The sequence below is a fragment of the Condylostylus longicornis genome, unplaced genomic scaffold (assembly GCF_029603195.1).
Source record: "Condylostylus longicornis isolate FDR11 unplaced genomic scaffold, ASM2960319v2 ptg000048l, whole genome shotgun sequence".
Classification (NCBI taxonomy): Eukaryota; Metazoa; Arthropoda; class Insecta; order Diptera; family Dolichopodidae; genus Condylostylus; species Condylostylus longicornis.
The window spans coordinates 21,898,982-21,919,315 of NW_026578017.1; the positions used below are offsets into that span (position 1 = coordinate 21,898,982).

Consider the following 20,334-nt stretch of genomic DNA (forward strand, 5'->3'; position numbering starts at 1 on the left):
CTATAAGAAGCAGGTTATTGGGAATAAATATTAATTCTGGAAGATGTTATGGTTAATAGATGTACAATTTATATGCACTCTTTTAGTTGGCCACTCCTATACTCCTTGCATAAATAGTAAAGTAATTTAATAATTTAAACAGAGGATATATAAAAACCGTACTGTAATTCCATGACATATGAATATTCAATAATAATAATCGTACTGTAATTCCATGACTATTCAATAATATAATTGTGGTGACAAAACTGTGTTATAATATTCACATTTAGCTATATATATATCAATCGCTCAGTGTATTAGTGGAGTATCCAACATTTTAACAAAAATGAGTTATTATGTTCAATAGAGCTGTAATGGCCTAAAAAATTGTTTTATTTCTCCTAAATTTTCAGTTTATTCCTGTTTTTACGCTATTTTGACATAAGTTCGTTTTTGGTTTTTAAAAATCTTTTTAATTATATAAATAATTAAAATGCAGTTTACTCAAAATGTCATTTTTGCAAGTAGGCCACTAATGTACTATGAGTTCCTCATATATGCAAGAGAATTTTGGATACTAAAGAGCGCTATATAATTTTTTCGAATAGTTATTTCTAATGTTCAATTACAGCCATTAAATTTCAGCTTATTCAATGGTTTCCATTTTGATTTGCTTCAAACATAAAGCAGTTTATTAATTTTTTAGTTGTAAAATGTCCAATTTCAATAAAATATTCTATATATTTGATACAATAGTAAAAAATATTGAAATTTTATAATATTAGATTATTCATGAAAAGGAAAGCGTTAATTATTGCGTGTAATATTTTAAAAATCTTGTAAAATAAGACCACAATCAAAAAGCACATGGAAATTTTCGGTATATAAAATTGAGTACGATTAATGTACTGTTACAATGTAATAATACACAAAATATATTTGCATGCTTATATTTGCGAATTGCGTGTTTAATTGACACAATTTATTAAAATTTAAAAATTATTAAAGTTAGACAGATATAGAAGAGAAAATCAACTTAATTTTTGAATGATTTATTTTGGCTTCCGTTGCGACTTGCCACACTATAATTTCATATCACATTTTTTTGACATTTCTTTTACACTCTTAATATCTTATCATCAACAATGTTGCAATTTTCATATACGTTATATTTTCTGTTACGTTACAGGTAATTAAATTGTAGTAATCTAATATTCTCATTTCAAACAAGTCTAAATAAAAATATACGTATCACAACTATACAAACCAACTACAAAAATTTTTTAATTGTCTTGTTTTAATCAACAAAACATTAAATGACATAAAATTGTTGCACGGTCATCTGAATTGAGACGTATGAAAACAGCCATTAGGAAAAAATCATTTATGAATAAATTTGTTAAATAATGAAATCCAAAATGTCAAATGTCAGCGGTCACCTGTCAAATATCAACTGTCACCTTTCAAATGTAACCTGTTAACTATCACCTGTAAACTGTCACTTGTCAAACACTTGCTACTTGTTAGTTTTATAGATATGATAAAAAATCTGAAATTTCTCACTAATTCGATTTCCGCGGCCTGAACTTTTCAAAAAATTTGTAGGTTCATTGTTTAAGCAGCCCGAATTTTTTAAATTTCATGGAAATTAGTTTATTGTTTCTGTTTATACGAGTATGTGCAAAAATCGGCGCATAATGTATAAAATTTCATCGACATTGGTGTAGCTGAACTTGGGATACACGCTTGCACATACAGCCAAACACATCGATAGACTGATATCTCTCTAAAAGTAGTCTATTGATGCTTCTTTATTATGGAGATATGCGTTCTCAGTCGACATTCAAAATTTGGTGCCATCACAGGCAATGCAGTCGGTAAAAAGACAAATATTAAAATTATCCAATTGAATTTGTTATTGTTATAAAAAAAAATTATGTAAATTATGCATTTTTTATTAAATATAAACATTGTAGGATTTTTGAGCCCACTATAATGAATATTTAATTAGACATTTATATGTTTAGGTCGGTAGTATAAATAAATTATTTAACAATTATGCATAATTAGCGGAATAAACACTAGCATGATAATATTATGATGGTCAATAGAATAAACATTTTATTTTTGTAACAATACTAAATTTTACTTGTACACTACCATAATTGTGTATACATATGGCATTTTGCTTTTAGAGAAATTTTAGTTTGGGCAAATACAATTGTGGGAATTAAGTTTTTGAGAGAAGAAAATTTATGAGTCCTTATTGATTTATTTTTCTATAAGTAATAATTGTAGCTGGGAGAATTTCTAATGAAAAACATTTTTTTTAAACATAAATTTTTTATTTTCTATCTGACCATCACACAATTTGAATGAAAACAATAAAAAGAGTGTTAAAATATAGTTCATTCTTATAAAAAATTTTCTAATAAATTAAAACTTAAAATTGTTATAAAACTACTGAATAACAGGCTTGAAACTCTTCAGAATTCTTATGAAAACTTTCTAATATCATTTTTAACTAGCCATTGTTTATAAACGATTTAGGAGTTGTATGTATACATATGTATATTAATATTACAGTTTTGTTAATAAATTGCAGATTGTTCTAACCGGCTCATTTCATTGGAAATTAATTTTTTTGACAAAATTTCAAAATGTACTTCATTGTTATACCAATTTTTGTGTTATACCAATATTTGTGTATATTAAAGCACAGACGGTCAAATATTTTTCATATACGAGTATACTTCCTCATTGGTGTTTCTTTCAGATTGAGATTGCATGCTGACATGCACATTTACAAAAAAAAAAAGTAGGAAAAATAAATCATTAAAATTAAACTGTTATACGAGTATGTACCATCATTTTACAGAATGAAATATTTATCAAAAAGAAAAAAAAGTATTTGAGCTGGCATAATTTAATGATATGCTCAACCAAGCTAATTCTACTTGACTTACCTAAATGCAAAATGCATACAGAATTGTTGTTATACACAACAAATTTTATTGTTATACCATAATAGTTTCCATATTAAAAAAAAATATTTTAATGAGATGCACACACACATATAAGAAATTTATGCAAATTATATTTAGAGAAAAAATAATGCATTCATTGAGATGATATTGAACAATATAATTTTTTGGATTTTGTTTATTTTAATATACTTTGGCCCAAATTATATAGAGAACCCATCTATATATGTATACTGTAACACAAAAATTCATCCTTGCACATATTTAATGTAATGCTATCATTATAATTTTGATTCATTTTAATGTCAAGAAGATTCAATGAATTATCCTTGTTAATTATTCGCACTATAACGGTCAATCATGATGTTTTAATGAGATATTTTGCTATTCGAGATTTTCTGAATTCAATGTGATAGGTATCGTAAGTAAATTGGTATATGTATAGGGCTATATGTTGAATACAGGTTTAAAATTCAAATAACATTATGTTACCATTAACAATTATTATTGTTTGTTACAGTTTCTAATAAACGTGATTTATTTAATGTGTATATCAAATTTACATTGAAATTTATAATACCCTAAGGGTCGTTTAATTAAGGGGTTTGAATTTCTTATTATTAACATAAACTATTTGTCATATTTATAGAATAATAAATTAATTTTTATCTGCTCTTAATATGCAATTAACTATTATTATAAAAAATAAAATTTCGGAGGAATCGGAACGTTCCTTATATTTAAGCTTTAAGGGAAAAACTTGTTAAAAATTTCGAAAAAAAAAAATTTGTTCAAACAAATTAAATTCAAAATTTAGAATTTATTAAAAAATTAATAACCCGTATAGGGTTGACGTTTGTGCCTCAATGCCATCCAAAATATAATAAAGTAAGTTTTATAACATTAAAACTTTTGAAGTTTTATAGCACTTATTTAAATCGTCATTTTAATTATATCCAAGTTATATAAGATTTTTAATCAGTTTTAAGTCAATTGTCAATTACATTTTATATATATATTACGAACAGATGCACAAACATGACCAAATACTTTCAATACTCGATGTTTAAGAAGAATATTATATAGACAACATAGATCATCACTTTTCAATTGTTCAAGTAAAACTTACATATAGTTTGCACGGATATTTCTCCGGAATTATAAAGAATTCGAATATATAAGATTATCGAAAACTCTCAAGTTCGAACCAGATATACATTTTACTCATAATCGGGAAATTTCTGATCTGTACTTCGGGTACACAGGAATAACTTTAGGTTTAATATAGTTAATGAACTATAAATTTTCTATCACATTAACATTTTAAGGAATAGAACATCATGGTCCATTATTATTGTTACACGTTCATAAAAAAAACATAAGCAAAATTCATTGAAACGAGTGTAAATCAAAGCAATAATTATTAATTGCTCATTGTTACATTAAAGAATTCTAATTATGTGAACACTTTACTGCATATGTGTATGAGTGTACGTGCATATAGTTTAAATTAACCTTTGCAATACAAAGAATTTTTAATGATAAATTGACAAAAATCGTAATTTCATAGTTTCCATATTATGATAAATTCATAATATAAGATTGAATATGTTCAAATTTTTGTGAATCAATTTTGATTGGTTTCATTCTTTATGGGTTCCGCTTTAATTTTTTTATGGGACATTAATAAATAAATCGTCTTTTGACATGAAAATTTATTCTGAGATAGCAGAAAAAAAAAAAAATTTTTTTATTCAAAATTTTTGTTCAATGCCATGGACCATTGATTTTAAGATTTATGGTCAATTTCATTGCGGTATGATAATAAAAGGCTTTAAATTTAATGGAAGATGCATTTATTGTGCAAAAATTTTGTAGCATCTTTTTTTTTTAGTTGTTTAGTTTTTTGTGCTGTTCTTAATTTTTTAAAAGAAATTTGTTTTGTTGCTTTGAATTATTTTTTTTTTTTTGGGTTTAATTAAATATGAAATTAAAAGGAACGAAAAATGCATAAATTGTGACCGGTTTGGACAAAAATTTTTGCAGGAGATTCAGGAAATTTATTTAAAGATAATTTGATTTTTTTTATTCTTTTTTTGGGGTTAAAATTATACCAAGCTGGAAAATCCTGTTCTAAAATTAAAATATTAATTTCGAATTTATTTTTTTTTTAATTTTAAAGTTCTTAAATCGGTCAAAAAACGCAGGAAGAGAAAAAAAAAATAATTTTAAAATTTGATGGAGCAACTTTTTTCTTTAAAAATTCAATACTTTCATAGCAGGAACAGCATATTATGTATGTAGGATGGATAGCAATTGCTTTCAGATATAAGAATGGGAAAAAAGTATAAAATTACATATTTTTCTTAAATTTCTTTTGCTGGCAATATTTGACACATAAAACCTGTATAACAATGCGAAAATAAGCCTATATAGTAAAAATTGATTTTTATCTGTTGATTATTTTGTATTTGCCAAAAGTTGCTCATTAAAATTTCAATATCTTATGAGTGTATGTAAGCATAAATTACAGATACGAATGATAGTATGCACTGTGTGCGCTGTATAACACATTCACATGCGTACATTTAAGTTAAATTTGAAAGACATTTTTGCAGTGAATATAATAAAGAAAATGACAAATAAAATTTAAAATAATTGACGTATTCAAGAGAAGTTTATTAGAGTTTTCGAATTTTTTTCGAGGGAAACACGTTCTTATATTTTGATTTTAAGAAGCTGCAATACTTTAAATTTAAAATATTATTTTTTTGTACTTCAAAAAGGGTTATTCTTAGTGAAAAAATGTGATTTCGGGCGGATATAACACTTTTAATTATAATTCTGAATTAATAATTTATTCAAGGGATAACTTTTCAAATTCTAAAAATATTGCCTCCAAAAATTCATTTTTATATCGGATATTTAATAAAGTGTCGTTCCATACAGATAACATTTGGACCATAACAAAATTTTGTTATTTTGTAAAATAAGTCAATTGAATTTCAATGAATTCTTTGCGTAACAGAGTAAGGCAAATCGCAATAAATTTAAAATATATTTCGTTCTCTTTTATTGATTCCAATATTCTTATTACTTCATAATGTTAATTGGAAAGAGTAAGGCACTAATTTTGTAGTTCGAAGAATCGGACATTATTGCAGACTTGCTTGGTATTACACTTTTACCAACTAATTAAAGTTTAACAGTTTCAAATGGAAAATTGAAACAAAAAAAAAAGACAAAAAATCAAAAACTTACCACCACAAGTGCAAAAACAATACCAATAACACCACCAGCTAAAACATCTGACCAATGATGTTTATAATCTGATATACGACTTAATGCTGTAAACCATGTTATTGAGAATAATAATAATTGTAAGAAATGTTTGAGCAATTTTGAACCTCTCCAATTCATTCGAGCTTGTAAATATATCTGAAATTATATAAATACGATTTAGAAACTATATATTATGCTCTATATGTGTACTTATATAATAAAATTATATTATAATTGTTATATTGAGTGTATATAATATGAAATAATTATGTTATTTTTTTTGTGACTTACAATACAATAAATCATTGTAAATGCTGAAAAACTAGCATGTCCACTGGGAAATGATAAACGCATATCTTTTATCATTCTTGGTGTTGAATTATGTGCCTCACATGTAAAATCTTCTATATAACGTCCTAAATTAATTGGATCATCACATCTTGTACCATCTGGCATAATTGGTTGGCATACCTTTTTAATTGAATAATTAGAAGAAATAAAATTTATTAGTATTAATGATTATTTTTTTTTTAATTTTAATGTTATAAAAATTTAAATTTAATATTTATGTAAATGGCTTTTATAGAATATATGAAATATTTGAGGATTTCTCGGTCGAATAGTTGCTTCTCTACTCTAAGCTTTCAAACTATGATAATATTATTTGTGCTTCTCTATTTTGCATGTTCTCTATAAGGTAATTTGGACATAATGTAAACAAATTTATAACTTGGCTTGATTTTATAATCTTAAAACCGTTCAGTAAATGTTACTCTTCCAATTCTATTCTTCTACTTCTATAACATGTAGTAGTTTCAGAAAAAACTACTATTTCTTATATTTTCTCTCTAAACTATTACATTATTAATATTACATTTTTATTAAATTTTCAAAAAGATCTTCATTAATATTATTGATATTGCGTGCAATGCTAAGCGATTCTAAATGCGAGAATTAATTAAAAAAATTATTATTACACCTTGTACCTGTAGAATTGTTATACACATTCACCATACGCTTTAATCTTATACCGCATTTTACACGTTCTTCTAATTTAAATTGAATTTGAAAATTTTAAAATTATTATTTCAAATCATGCAATTTTAAAAAAATATTAAATAATATTTTTAATTTAGATCTCTAAAAATGTTCTCAATATTTATTTTTTTTAATATTCAACAATGTGTGATGCACGACTCTAATACCAATTAAATGACAAGCAATTTCGAATATCTTCATTTTTTTTTTATAAAGATTTTAAATTGCAATTAAAATAGAATTTCTGCTGTTTGCAACAAGATGCAAAAAATTTTTTAAAATAAATAAATATCGTCTATCATAACATCATAGTTTTATATAGAAGAAAAAAAGACAGAAATCACTTTAATGGTATAACAAGTAAATTGTTATACGTTTATAATAGAAAACCATTTTTACATGTTATAATCACTACAATGTATTTTCTGAATTGTTCGAATAAAAATTATGATTTTAAGCCAATTTAGTATAAAATAATCTAAGATTTTAAAAAATTTTGTAAACTTGTCAATGGTTTGTGCTCCATGCTTTTATTATACTAATAAAAATTGAATAATTCTGTTCGGACAAGAGTGAGGAATATACTCACTTTTGTCAATAATTCAGTCCAGTACTACACTGACCAATTTAATAATTATCGTATATAACACGTAAGTAACTTATTACGTTAAAATTTATATTAATTAACAAACTAGCGAATGTTAAAAAATTGGAATGTTAATCAATGAAAATGGTGATATTCTCGTATGTGCCCCAAATACCCTATAGTTGAGTTAATTAACTATAAATTTTATATTTAAATTTAAATAAACATCATTATCACTCTATAACTTCATCATCATTAATACTGTAATTGTTGTTTATAAAATACTATCATTAATTATAAATTTTTAACGCCGCGTTGTTTTCATAAAAGGAGTTTAGAGAAAAAAAAAATTAAAAAACAAATGCCTTTTACTTTAATTTTTTTGCCGACTTTTGCATATTCTTCAAAATTCAAATACACTGCCATGCATGCAATGTAAAAATTAAATTGTAATTTCAATAAAATGTAAAATGAATTTTTATTGCTTAGATCGCAAAATTTTGTTTATGTAAAATTCGTTCTCATGAAGATCAATAACATGTTTACGATATGAGCAAAGTGAAGAGAGAGATTTTTTTTTTATAAGAACATTAAACACTATGCAAATAAAAAAAATTGTACGCATGCAACATTTCAAAGTCAACAAAATTTATTTTTGTCTTGTAGAAATTCATTTTTCATTTTGTATTTATGTTTGTTTTTTAACACGATTTCATGTTAACTAGGCAGATGTACTAAAGCTGTAAATCAAATTACATATTTAATAATAATTTTTTTATTTATCATGTTTGAATTAAAAATTGGTAATATATTATGTGCAATATTATTATTAAATTTGAAATTCAAGGACATTTCAGTATAACAGTTAAAATTTTGTTTTTTTTCGGAAATGTCAGGAAATTTCGAAAAACGGTAAGAAAATAACAGAAAAATGAATGTTTAATTTTAAAAATTAAATTTTAATTATTAAAATTTTTTTAATAGAATTGCCGAAACTCATGTGGGACTTGAAGGAATATCGTATTTCTGGATTGCATGTTTTATTTTTGAATTCTCAATAGAATTCTTTTAAATATTCTATTTTCTAATTTTCTGTTATCGTACGAGTATATAATTTTACGTATGTTATGTGAATATAAAATTAACATGAAAATACTCATAATTTACAAAAAAAAAAGAGAGTGAAAAACTTCTCAGATTTCTAATATATTTTCTCTAATTTCTATACGTAAAAATTAAATGTCTAATTTCTTATAAGCAGGTTGTAGACGCACCAGTACAGTAGTGCAATAACATTAACTAAAGTATAATAACATTACTATAATGCCATAAGAAAATGAGAGAATAAATGTTTTACTTCTGTTATATTGAGAATATTATAAAGTGTTTAGTAAAATTGGTGATATTTTATAAAAATTATTGATCAATTAAAGAAAAATATTCATTAACAAAGTATGGGCTATTAAAAAAATTAAATTTAAAATGTTTTTACTGTTCTTAAATTAAAATTTATTGAATTCAATTTATTTTCGAAAATTATTGTTATTGCTTTATTATTTGCATACAATTAACAGTTTTGCTACACAATTTACCATTAAATAATCTAATTAACGTTTAAACTCTGTAGAGTGAATTCGTTTTTGTTATAAAGAATCATACGGTAACTTTTAGTCATTTTGAAGAAACTATTCCAAGTAAAAAAGTCTAGGTTATACTTTCTAACAAAATTAACATAATTTTTAGTATAAATGCGAAATAAAACTTTTTATTTTATTATAGGTTTAACAGTAGGCTACTTAAAATATGAAAAAAAATTGTAATTTTTTGATAAAATGCAGAGTACATACTTAATATAATATACGAGATAATTTATGCAAAATTTCAGTTGGTATAAGGTATTTAATTTTGTAAGATTTAGAAATTGTTAAAAACATAGTAGTCAATTGTTTCTAATATTTAAACATTCTGCAATAACAAGCACAAGCTTCATATTAATTAAGTATTTCTCGAAAGAGAAATATTTGACGTCATACTTATTTGTTTATATATTCACGACTTATTTGTTTTTACATGAGTACTGAAAAAAAATTCAGCTTGGAATATGTGGGCATATTTGGTATATGCTTGGTATAAGAAAATTAGAAACTACTTTGGCAACATAAAGAAACTACATACGTCAATATGAACTTTAAGCTTTAGTGTTGAATTTTCTTAGAAATTTTCTATAGAGTGTACTAAAATTTGAGGCAATAAAATGACATGCCAAGAAAATCGAAAAAGTATTATACATGACTGAGTAAATGCATATTTTAAAATTAAAAGATGGATTACTCTCTCTTTCTCTACTTATTGTTATATAGCATTTATTTAGAACATGAAAATGGTCAGTACCACCTGCTGATATCACGTATTTGAATACGCAATAAAATACTTCTCAAATTCGGAAATTGATATTATTGCTTCGTTGCTTTTTCGTTCTCTTTTTAATTTTTTTATTTTTACTCTTTTAAACTGCAGAGTACGTACTTTTTTTTTGAGCAACACATCGGGTGAAAATTTCATTTTAAGTGCGCGGGAGAAATACTCATAAATTTTTAAAACTATCTTTTTGATAAAGTGTAAAATTACTTATGTTGCCGTTTATTTGCTTAAATAAATTTATTCATAATATCAAAAAAAAAATATTAAAATTAAAAGAAAATCTTTTTTTATGATTGCCTGCAGAATTTTCTTATCCATAAATAAATAAAGTTGCCTCCAAAGCTGGTATTTGTTTTTTTGGCTCCTTTTATTTTTTGCATCTCAAATTTTTTTATAATAAGAGTGGAATAATCTTGAATGGTGAATAAATAATCTTCTTCAAATAATAAACAAGAAATTTACACAATGTGAGTATAAAAAAAAATTGTTGTTTTTGTTTTTTTTTAACTTGTACTAAAACTTTACGTGTAGTTGATTATGAAAAAATAAAAAAAATTACTTGTAAAATTTTTAAAAATTTTATGCAAAATCTTAGGTGATAATTCATTATTAAAATTCTTTTCGATTATTTTCTGCGTTATGTGGCATGTACCAAGATCTGTATCTGATGATAACATGAATTTTTAACATAAAAGTTTCGAAAATTCTGGGAAGAAATCAAAAATTCAAATGAGGAACAAAATCACCTCACCTCAAATTTGTTTACTTACAAAATAAATTACAAGAAATTAATTCAATTTTAATTTTAATTATTTATAACAGAATTAATGGTGTCCTTTTACTTTACTATGTAAGTTACCGAAAAATTAGAAGCTATAAAAAAATTACTCAAATATAACATTGAAGTTGTCAAAATTAAATGAGTTGAAAAGGAGTTGAAATTAAAAGGGGCTTAACAATAAATTTAGTATTTGTATAACAGTTTACGTTTTGTTGTTCTATCTTGGTTTTTACATAACCCTGCTTTCAGGAATGTCATTTGCGTAAAAATTGCAAAGTATCATAAATTGTAGTTAGAAATTTCATACTTTCGGGTTTGTAACTTAAATAACTTTCTTTTGGTAGAATAACGCATTTTGTTATTTAGCACTCATATGTTTAGTTCACTTTGCGTTTAGGAATTCGGTTATTTTTCGAACAAGGTGGTGGTCGAAAACTGGGAATAATTGAAATAGGATAGCAATGGATTCTAGTTTATTTTTTGATTTACAGTAATTTTTATTTTCATTCGTCAAGGTTTTTTCACATATAATTGCAAATTAATTTTCAATTTGACAATCCCGAAATGCAGAGATACTCAAAATTAAATATTTAAAGAGCTTTATAGTATGTTTATATTATACATGACCGGAACATACATGACCGGAACATCTTATAGCAAAGGGACGTTAAACAACAATTTTTAATATAAGATGATTAGGATAAGGCAACTCTTCAAATTTTTCTCAGTCAAATGAAATGTGTCCAAAGTCTAAATACGTGATTGATTTAGTTCAAAGTGACACCACTGATTAAGATTAGTTAATTTTAAAATTTAAACTTAAATTTTGCTTCCACATAGTTTTTTGAATCCACATGTAAATATCGTTGTTTGTGTAAGTATTCCATTTCGGATTTTGAATTAAACTTGTTATGAATGGATGAACAATTTACTCACGTTAACTTAAAAATATGGGGACTTCTCTTATAAATTCAAACGCAATTTAATTTAAAATTTTTTTATCGTGATTACCTTATTTTCCAGAGAAATTTATCATACGCGATGAAAAAGGATTTAAGATTTTCATATTTTTTTTTTTTGCTTTTTCATACTAAGCCAAATTTTCATATTCTTATCTATACGCTTGATTAAAAATTATGGTTGTCAGTTAAAATATAAAGAAAGAGTTGCAGTAAGATGAAAAATTATTAAAATTAAAATTAAATTTTGTCCTTGTTATTTTCATAAAATTATTTATTACGAGTGTATTCAAATTTTGAGAAATGGGTGCACTTCAAATATTCTTTAGCAAATTCTTATATTAAATTAGAAGTTGAGATATAGGAATCGTTATTCATAGTGATAGAGGATAGAGAATTGTGGTAGAGAGAAAAGAAATTTTTTATAAGAGTAGAGAGATTGTGAGTAAAATTCTCAATATAATTTCAAAATTAAGGAATATTTCGAAATTTGGTTAGTTCTTTAAAATTACAAAAATTTGCTATTACAGTTTTTTACATTGTTTCAATATATCCACTCCATGACAAATTCACATGTCAATTTCGAACCATTTACTGCTTACATTCTACATTTGATGATGACTTTAAAAAAGCAGAACCGTATAATTAAAATTTTAAATGAAAATTGCTTTCAAAATTAATTGGAAAAAATCAGTTCAGATTAATCGATTCTTTTACATTATGACAAACATAATCTGATTATGACATCAATGTACACAAGCACATGTTTGTCATTTTACAATTTAATTCAAATCCAAAATGCATTTGAAGTGCAGTCTAATAAATTAAATTTTTATTTTCTCTAATTCAGAGTATATGCTTTTGCTGAATGAATAGCAATGAAAGCCCAATTTCAAGCCCATTACAAGATTAAAATTGTTTTATCCAAATGCTTTTTTTAATAATAAATTATAATGATAATTAAAATTTAGAAAAATAAAACAAATTTTGAAAACAAATTTCTCTTCATTATCATTATGAGGGGGAAAAAAACGCATTATTATTTTTATGCACATAAAAGAAAATTTATGGAAATTTTCTCATCGATTTTTAAATTTTACACAATTTGTTATAGAGAAGATTCATCAAACTTATACAATAAAAAAAAATTTATTAAATTTTTAATTACAAGATTTTTTATTTCTTTTACTATAGAGGATCCCGCTCTCTTCAAGAACGCCAGAATATATAAATATTAGGAAGAGCCCCCTTGAAAAATTCAAAATATTTACAACATAAATTACAATTTTTTATATGATAATTGCATTGCAGTGTTTAAATGATATTTTTTTTTCAACACATTTCTCCCATGTAATAAATTAAAATATTAATTTAATTTTTTTTAATACTTGATTTCAATTTCATCAATATTACGCCCATTTTTAAAAGAAAATTTTAATGTACAATTACGTAATATCAAAATAATTATTATTTCTGCTATAATTTATTTATTTGGAATTTGGAATGATGCAATGAAAACAGTGCACTTTTGAAAAGTTCGAACAAAATCTAAGAATCTTGACGATTTTATGAAAAATTCCTATTGGATAGCAGATGCCCTAAGCGAGTACAATTATAAAATCACATTTTTTCTATACTTTTTGTCTGCGCGATTTAATTCTTCTCAAAATCAATTGATTTCTTCTAAGCCACAAATATTATCTAAATTCACTTAACTTCTAATTCAATTGGTTTTTTTTTTATTATTTTAATTTTAGAATACAACCGCCTCGTTTACAAGTTATAAGAGTTTCATACTAATGTTGTCTTCTCTTATATGACATTTTTTTTCATAGAATTTTATAGAATTTCCGAACAGAAATAAAATTAATTATTCCCATATATTTCTAGTGGAAAAAGCGATTTCAATTAATCAAAAAAAAATTTAAAAAGAAAAAAAAACATTAACAATAAAATTTTTAATTTTTTAATTTTTCATTGACAGCCAATTTAGGGTTCACATTTCATTTTTTTAAGCGCATCTTTTTCTAACTTCACAAAAAAACAAATTCAATGTTTGTACATTGAACTATTAAAAAAATTTATAAAAAACTTTTAAGAATTTTTAGTAAAAAAAAAATTTGGGGAGAAAGTAATAAAAAATGTTAAATGCATTTTCATTTTATTTTGGAAGTTTTGATGAGTAGATCATAGGAGGGGACCTCGGCAGATCTCTCATTTGTATACCATCATTGTTATACCATATTGCCGGATTGCTATACCAGAAATTCAATTTAACAACTGCAAGTAATTTCTTTAAATGTTTAAGTTTCCATTTTGGTTTTCGAATTCAAATTGAAAAAAAATATTGTTAAATCCATTAAATTTGAATAATATTTAGACAAGTTCACTTTCAATTTAATATTCGAAATTTCTATTTTTTTTTTTTTTTGTTCTCAAACAATTTCTCCATAAATAATAAAATGATTTCAAAACTTTGCATATTATAAAAGAGGTCTTCAATTCGATTTTCATTTTAAATGTGAAAATTTTATTCAAAACTTCTTGTGAACGAATCAAATATGGCATGATAAAAATGACGGCCAGCAAAATGATATTTTTAATTTTTTTTTTAATTCAGTTTTTGGTTTTTAGCACTTTTACAAAAAATTTTTTGAAAAAAGTGCTTATTAGTTTCACTCTGTCCGTCCGTCCGTCTGTCCGTGTGTCTGTTTACAAAACTTCTACACCTTTGAAGATAGAAAGCTGAAATTTAATACGTACATAGATCATCACTAGAAACTTATTTCTGTAGAACAAAATTTTTATCTATCTCCCCCCCCTCTAGAAGTTATACCCCCCAAAACCATAAAAATGGCCTTTTTTAAATATTTGTTGCAATGAAACCATAAGCATTTTTGAAATTTTGCAAACGCAGAAAGGCAGTGGCTTGCTTCCCCTTGCGCAGTATACTATAGTTCAACTTAAGAAAAACAAAATGGCCGCTCAAATTTACCGTTATTTAAAGTCTTTTTTTTCCAAATTTTTGATGTCGTTTTTCTTCTAGACGCCAGACTGTAGAAGCTTGAAATTTTAGATATTAATAAATAGTTCATTTTGTTAGAAGAAAATTTTTTTCCATCTTCACCCCCTCTAAGGTAATCACCTCTTGAAATTCGTAAAATTTGAATTTTTGACACCTTATATTTCCGAAACCGCAAGCTTTTCCAAATTTCTATAAACGCATAAAGTTAACGGTAAATTCCATGACATTAAAAAATATAATTAGTTTTCTTAACTCACACAATTAACCCTTAAAATCGAGCATTATGTTAACCCCTGTTTATATTAATTTTTGCTTTATTTCAAAGACTGCATAAATCGTTCATCCTAAATATATGCAATCCTAGAAATAGTTTTGTATATGAATGAAAATAATTTTAATAGTGTGATAGGTATACATAGACTGTATTTAAAAGCAGAATTTTCACTTGTTGAAGGGAAAAGTGCTACGATACAAACCATTGGTTTGACCCAACTTTATTTATTATCAAAAGCAAAATCTATACAGGAATTAAGTTGAAAATTTCAAAATTCTCTTTTATATAGGATTTAATATGAATGATGCAGTTGAATTCCAGAAATTGAATGATTGATTTCATGATAAAGTCTATGTAGCTTAAAGATTATAGTCTTATCCTTCTTAAATATTATTGATGCTTTTCTATATATATATATGTAGTTTTAATACATTCCGAAAAGAAAAACGAAGACGCCGACAAATAAAGCGAAAATATGTCAAAAAAAAAAAAAAAAAACACTTTTAAGATTTTATCTTGTAGCAGAAGAGCTCAATGAAATAAAATGAAATTGAGAATTAAATAAAAGAAGAAGAAAATAAAGAAGATCAAGGACGATTGCCTTTTACGATTATTTTTTTATTTATTGTAAATAGAAGGTATTATGGTTACCTTGAAAAATCTCTTATATTTAGAATAGAATAAATTAAATTATTTTCTTTTTAAATTATGCACTTTGTACACTACTGCTCAATTAAACGTGTCTGTCATAGTGGCATAGAAGACAATAATACTTTATTGCTCAAAATTGGAAAGTGACTTAAATATTCTCAATTTTTAGGTCGAGCCGACAGTAGTTACTTACTTCAATTTCGTAAGAGAGTAAATGAGTACAGATTTACATCATTACATCAGTGGCTTCAAGCACAAATGACTTAAGTCTGTTTTAGTGATTTCGAGATAAATGCATTTTAAACTTTAAATTTAATTTTGAAAAAAGTTATGAAGTTTTTTGAGCCAATTTTTTTTTTGATCGAAAGATAATTAAAAAAGGAAGCGATTAACTCATAATCTGAAGTAAAACAACTAATAGTATTCTCATAATTATGAAAAAAGTGAGATAGGCGGTTATACAAAATTTATAAAAAGCACTTTGCAAAGCATAACTCGACTTAGGCGATTTGTGAAAAATTACTTTTGCATTTTCGTCAAACTTAAGTCGACTTAAGCTGTTGTTGCAAAACTGAATATATGGTTTTAGGTGACTTAAGTTATATTGAAAAGGGAAGAAATAAATGTATTATTTTTACGTTATTTGATTTTTCACTCTTTTTCCAAATCATTGTCATAAAAAACATAAATTGAGGTAAAAAATGAATAAACTTCAAATAAAAATTATTTCTAAAAGTTTAAAAATAATTTTTTCATTAAATTTAAGAAAGGTGACAGTATCTTTTATTCTCTCTCGGATTCTCCAACTAAATATGGATGAGTATCTGCTAAATCTCCAGTCTTAATCGTTTTGTAAAATTTGTAAACCAAAAGATTAAAAAATTGCATTAAGTACTCTAAGTTTTTCTTTTTTGGGACTAATTTTCTCTTCTTCTTCAATTCGGAGTATATCTTGAAAATCTAACTAGTTAACACCTCGTCTTAAAATATAAAAAATCTTTGTATAAACTGTTCTTGTAAAATATTTTTGGAAGTGAATTTTTTTAAATCTGTGGTGCGACTCTTTCCACTTAAGAGAATTTCAAAAAGTAATTCAATTACAAAAAGGCTTCATTGTGCAACGGATCTGACAAAGTTGTTACATTATTGTAAAAATTAGTACATAAAGTAATTTCTAAAATGAGTTTATGAGTTTGGTGTTTGTTATTTTATTTATGTACTACTCGTATAGTCCATATGACTTTCTTACTTGTTCATAATGATACTAAATGCGAATTAATTAAAATTTTTAAATCAAAAACAAAATGAAATCGAGTGTGAGTCATTACAACTACTGTAATGAAAAGTCAAATTTGATAGTGAACTCGAACTCGTATAGAAAATAATGATTCGATACTTGTGAAAATTAAATCTTGGAGACGTATTATTAATTACATAAAGAAAATGGTTTGCTCGTCAGTTTTTCTCTAAGTTCTGCCGTAAAAAGTATATAGATCTCCTTAAAAAGTTGTGGTAAAGTAAATTGGTTCGGAATTTGCTCTCCTATCATAGAGTATATAAGTATTTGATTATCAAATAAACAAAGAATATTGTAAGTTTGCTCGACATTTTTATTTTAGCTGTCAGCATTTACTTTTCAATTAAGACTCCATACAAATTAACCACGAGTCAGTTTCGAGCGTTCATGTACTTGAGTGCATTCAGCAAGCCCAGTCGCGAAAGATTAAGCGAATTTTCTAACCGTTCGGCAAATTGTAAAAGGATTTTTCTTAAAAGAATAAAAGTAGAAAGCCTTTCATATTTTTTTATCTCTACAGATATGTTCACATGCCCTATAGGACTCAAAAACTTGCTTTTGAAGGTTGTCAATTTTAAAATCAGGATCATTAATACAGTCACCACGACCAAAGTCAGTTGCGGTTTTCAAAACTGTATTAACTTCGGTTTTCAAAGTAAGATCTGTAGTGTAAATACTTGTTTATTAACTATAGGACCAGTTTCGCTAATTTCTATGCTTTAAAACACACTGAATCCGTTACGTTAGTTTCAAATATATTGCAATACCTCTAACATCCGCCACAATAATCTCAGCTCTCCTAGCAAGTTCCAAAATTTTTAACGTACATTTATTAAGCGTGAATAAAGTTTATATTGGATAATTTTTGCATTATTTAACAATTTCCAACATCAGCACATTTAAAAACAATAATAAAAAACTGTCTTTGTAAAAAATACTTCCTTCGAAATAACAAAAATATAATAAATATTTGAAAATCGAAGAAATTTAATCTTACGGAAATGAGTAATAAAAAGTATAACAAAATATTGTTATTCCCAGACGTACCAATTTTATTTATTGAAAACCCTTGCAAATTATATGAATATCCTAACAAAATGTCTTTTACTAGTGTATAATAAAAGTGTTGCTTTGTAATACAATAATTAGAATGAAAACTCTTGTTAAACACAAAAATTTGTTCTTCCTAATAACATGTGTTTTACAAGGGCATAATAAAACAACACTTTGTTTAATAATACAATTAGACCACAAAGGCAAAACAATCTACCATCAGGTAGCTAGCCACGTGTCATCTTAACATGGGAACTCCGTCAATTGAAAAAAACATTTGTCGCAGGTAAATCACGAAATGACCTACAATATTATTTGTTAAATAAAAAAATTCAAATCTTAAACATGGGATATTTGGGTAATTAGAGCACTAATAATGCAGGTAACTTCTGCAGATGTTTTATATTTTGTGTTAAAAAATACAATTATTTTCTTGTCGCTGAATGTAAGATTTAATTTTAACTATAGTGAACAAGTTTTAAATCATGGACATAAAGTAACTACACTATATATCACATAAAATAATATGTTAAGCGTTATAAAATATTTTTTATTATAAAAAACTAAAAAATATTCTATACTGATCATGTATTATTTCGAACACTAAACGCTTAACTTCGATGTATTGTTCTTATTTGCACGCGTTATAAAAACCTAACTCGACATAAGAAGCCTTTTGGAATATAATTGTATTTGCAATAATCGCCTAACTCGAGATGAGTTTAAAAAACTACCAATTTTTATTTTACACAAATCGCTTATGTCGAGTTAGTATTTAAAAAAACTCAAAATTAATTTTGCAACAAAAGCCTAACTCGAGATAAGCGGTTGTAAAAATTCATACAAATAAAAAAAAATGTCACTAATTTCGATTTGCAACAATAGCCTATCTCGAAATAAGTGGTTTGTCCAAAACATAAAAAAGATGTTTTCTGCTCTTAACTCGATTTAGGCGATTAGTGCAAGTGCATATGGTTGCCATTTCGAATTAGGTCATGTGTGAATCCGAAAATAACTCCGGCTGCAATAGTCGTAGAACCACCAAAATTTGTGAGCATATGAAACTCAAAACGGAGAATTCGCTGGTAAACATATCTCATTTTTGTCTTAACTCGAGTTAGGCGGTTTGTGTTTGAGGCCACTGACATAAGAGCAAGTAGTTTTCGCTCTTATTATTAGAAAATACATAATAATTACATAAACGTGAGCAAAACTGTATGCTAATTTAGCAATATTTAAATATCGTTAGAATTGTAGCTTAATCTTATTTACATTAAAAATCGTCATATTAGAAATTCTTGTTATCTACTGCTAATGACGTGAAATGCCATATGATTTCCTTTTCAACTGTCATTTTTTCGATAGCTGCCGATTTTTGTTATTGACATACTACTTTGGTAAATCTTTATTTTCGATGTCAGCGGAAAATATTATTGTCGACATGGATTGTAGTTTGAAAAGCATAAATAAATTTACTCATTTTGCAGGTTAGCATCATGAGAGTTTTCTGTAAGCACGAAAAATTTGACAATCTTTAAAATTTAAAAATTTTGTTAAGAAAATATTTATTTTATTGGTTTTAATTAAGTTTTACGTAACACTAAGTGACTTTATTTAAAAATATTAAATTATGTGTCCAAAAAACAATATTTAAGCGACAGTATAGAGAGAAGCGTCACCAACGCTCAAGCAAAATGAGAAATATATAAATGAAACACATGTTTTCTCAATTATAACCAATACAATAAGTGGCAATCAAGATAAAATTATATTGGAAGTGAACCTTGAACCTTACGCTGTCGTTTCGGTTTTTCGTTTTAATTATTTCTTTTTATAACAAGACGTTTTCCTTTTATTTTCTGCTGTTGTTTTCAAATGGTCTGGCATTTTTGTATTATTGTCTTTTTTTTAAAGTTGTTTATATTGTTGATTTGGTCGCTTTAATGAATTCCTTGTATTTATCTGACAGCATTAATCGCTTTTATTTTACTTTTGTACTGC

General features: G+C 25.5%; 1 protein-coding gene across 4 annotated transcripts in view; it reads right to left on the reverse strand.

The window, feature by feature from the left end:
• LOC129610718 (putative phosphatidate phosphatase) overlaps positions 1–20,334 on the reverse strand; it is a 174,251-nt gene that overhangs the window by 1,327 nt on the left and 152,590 nt on the right. For all 4 annotated transcript variants that reach the window (XM_055523383.1, XM_055523382.1, XM_055523384.1 and 1 more), the window contains 2 exons: positions 6,540–6,719; positions 6,228–6,404 (listed from right to left, as the gene is read on the reverse strand). In XM_055523383.1, coding sequence (XP_055379358.1) covers positions 6,228–6,404; positions 6,540–6,719 — 357 coding nt within the window. The remainder of the gene's footprint in view (positions 1–6,227; positions 6,405–6,539; positions 6,720–20,334) is intronic.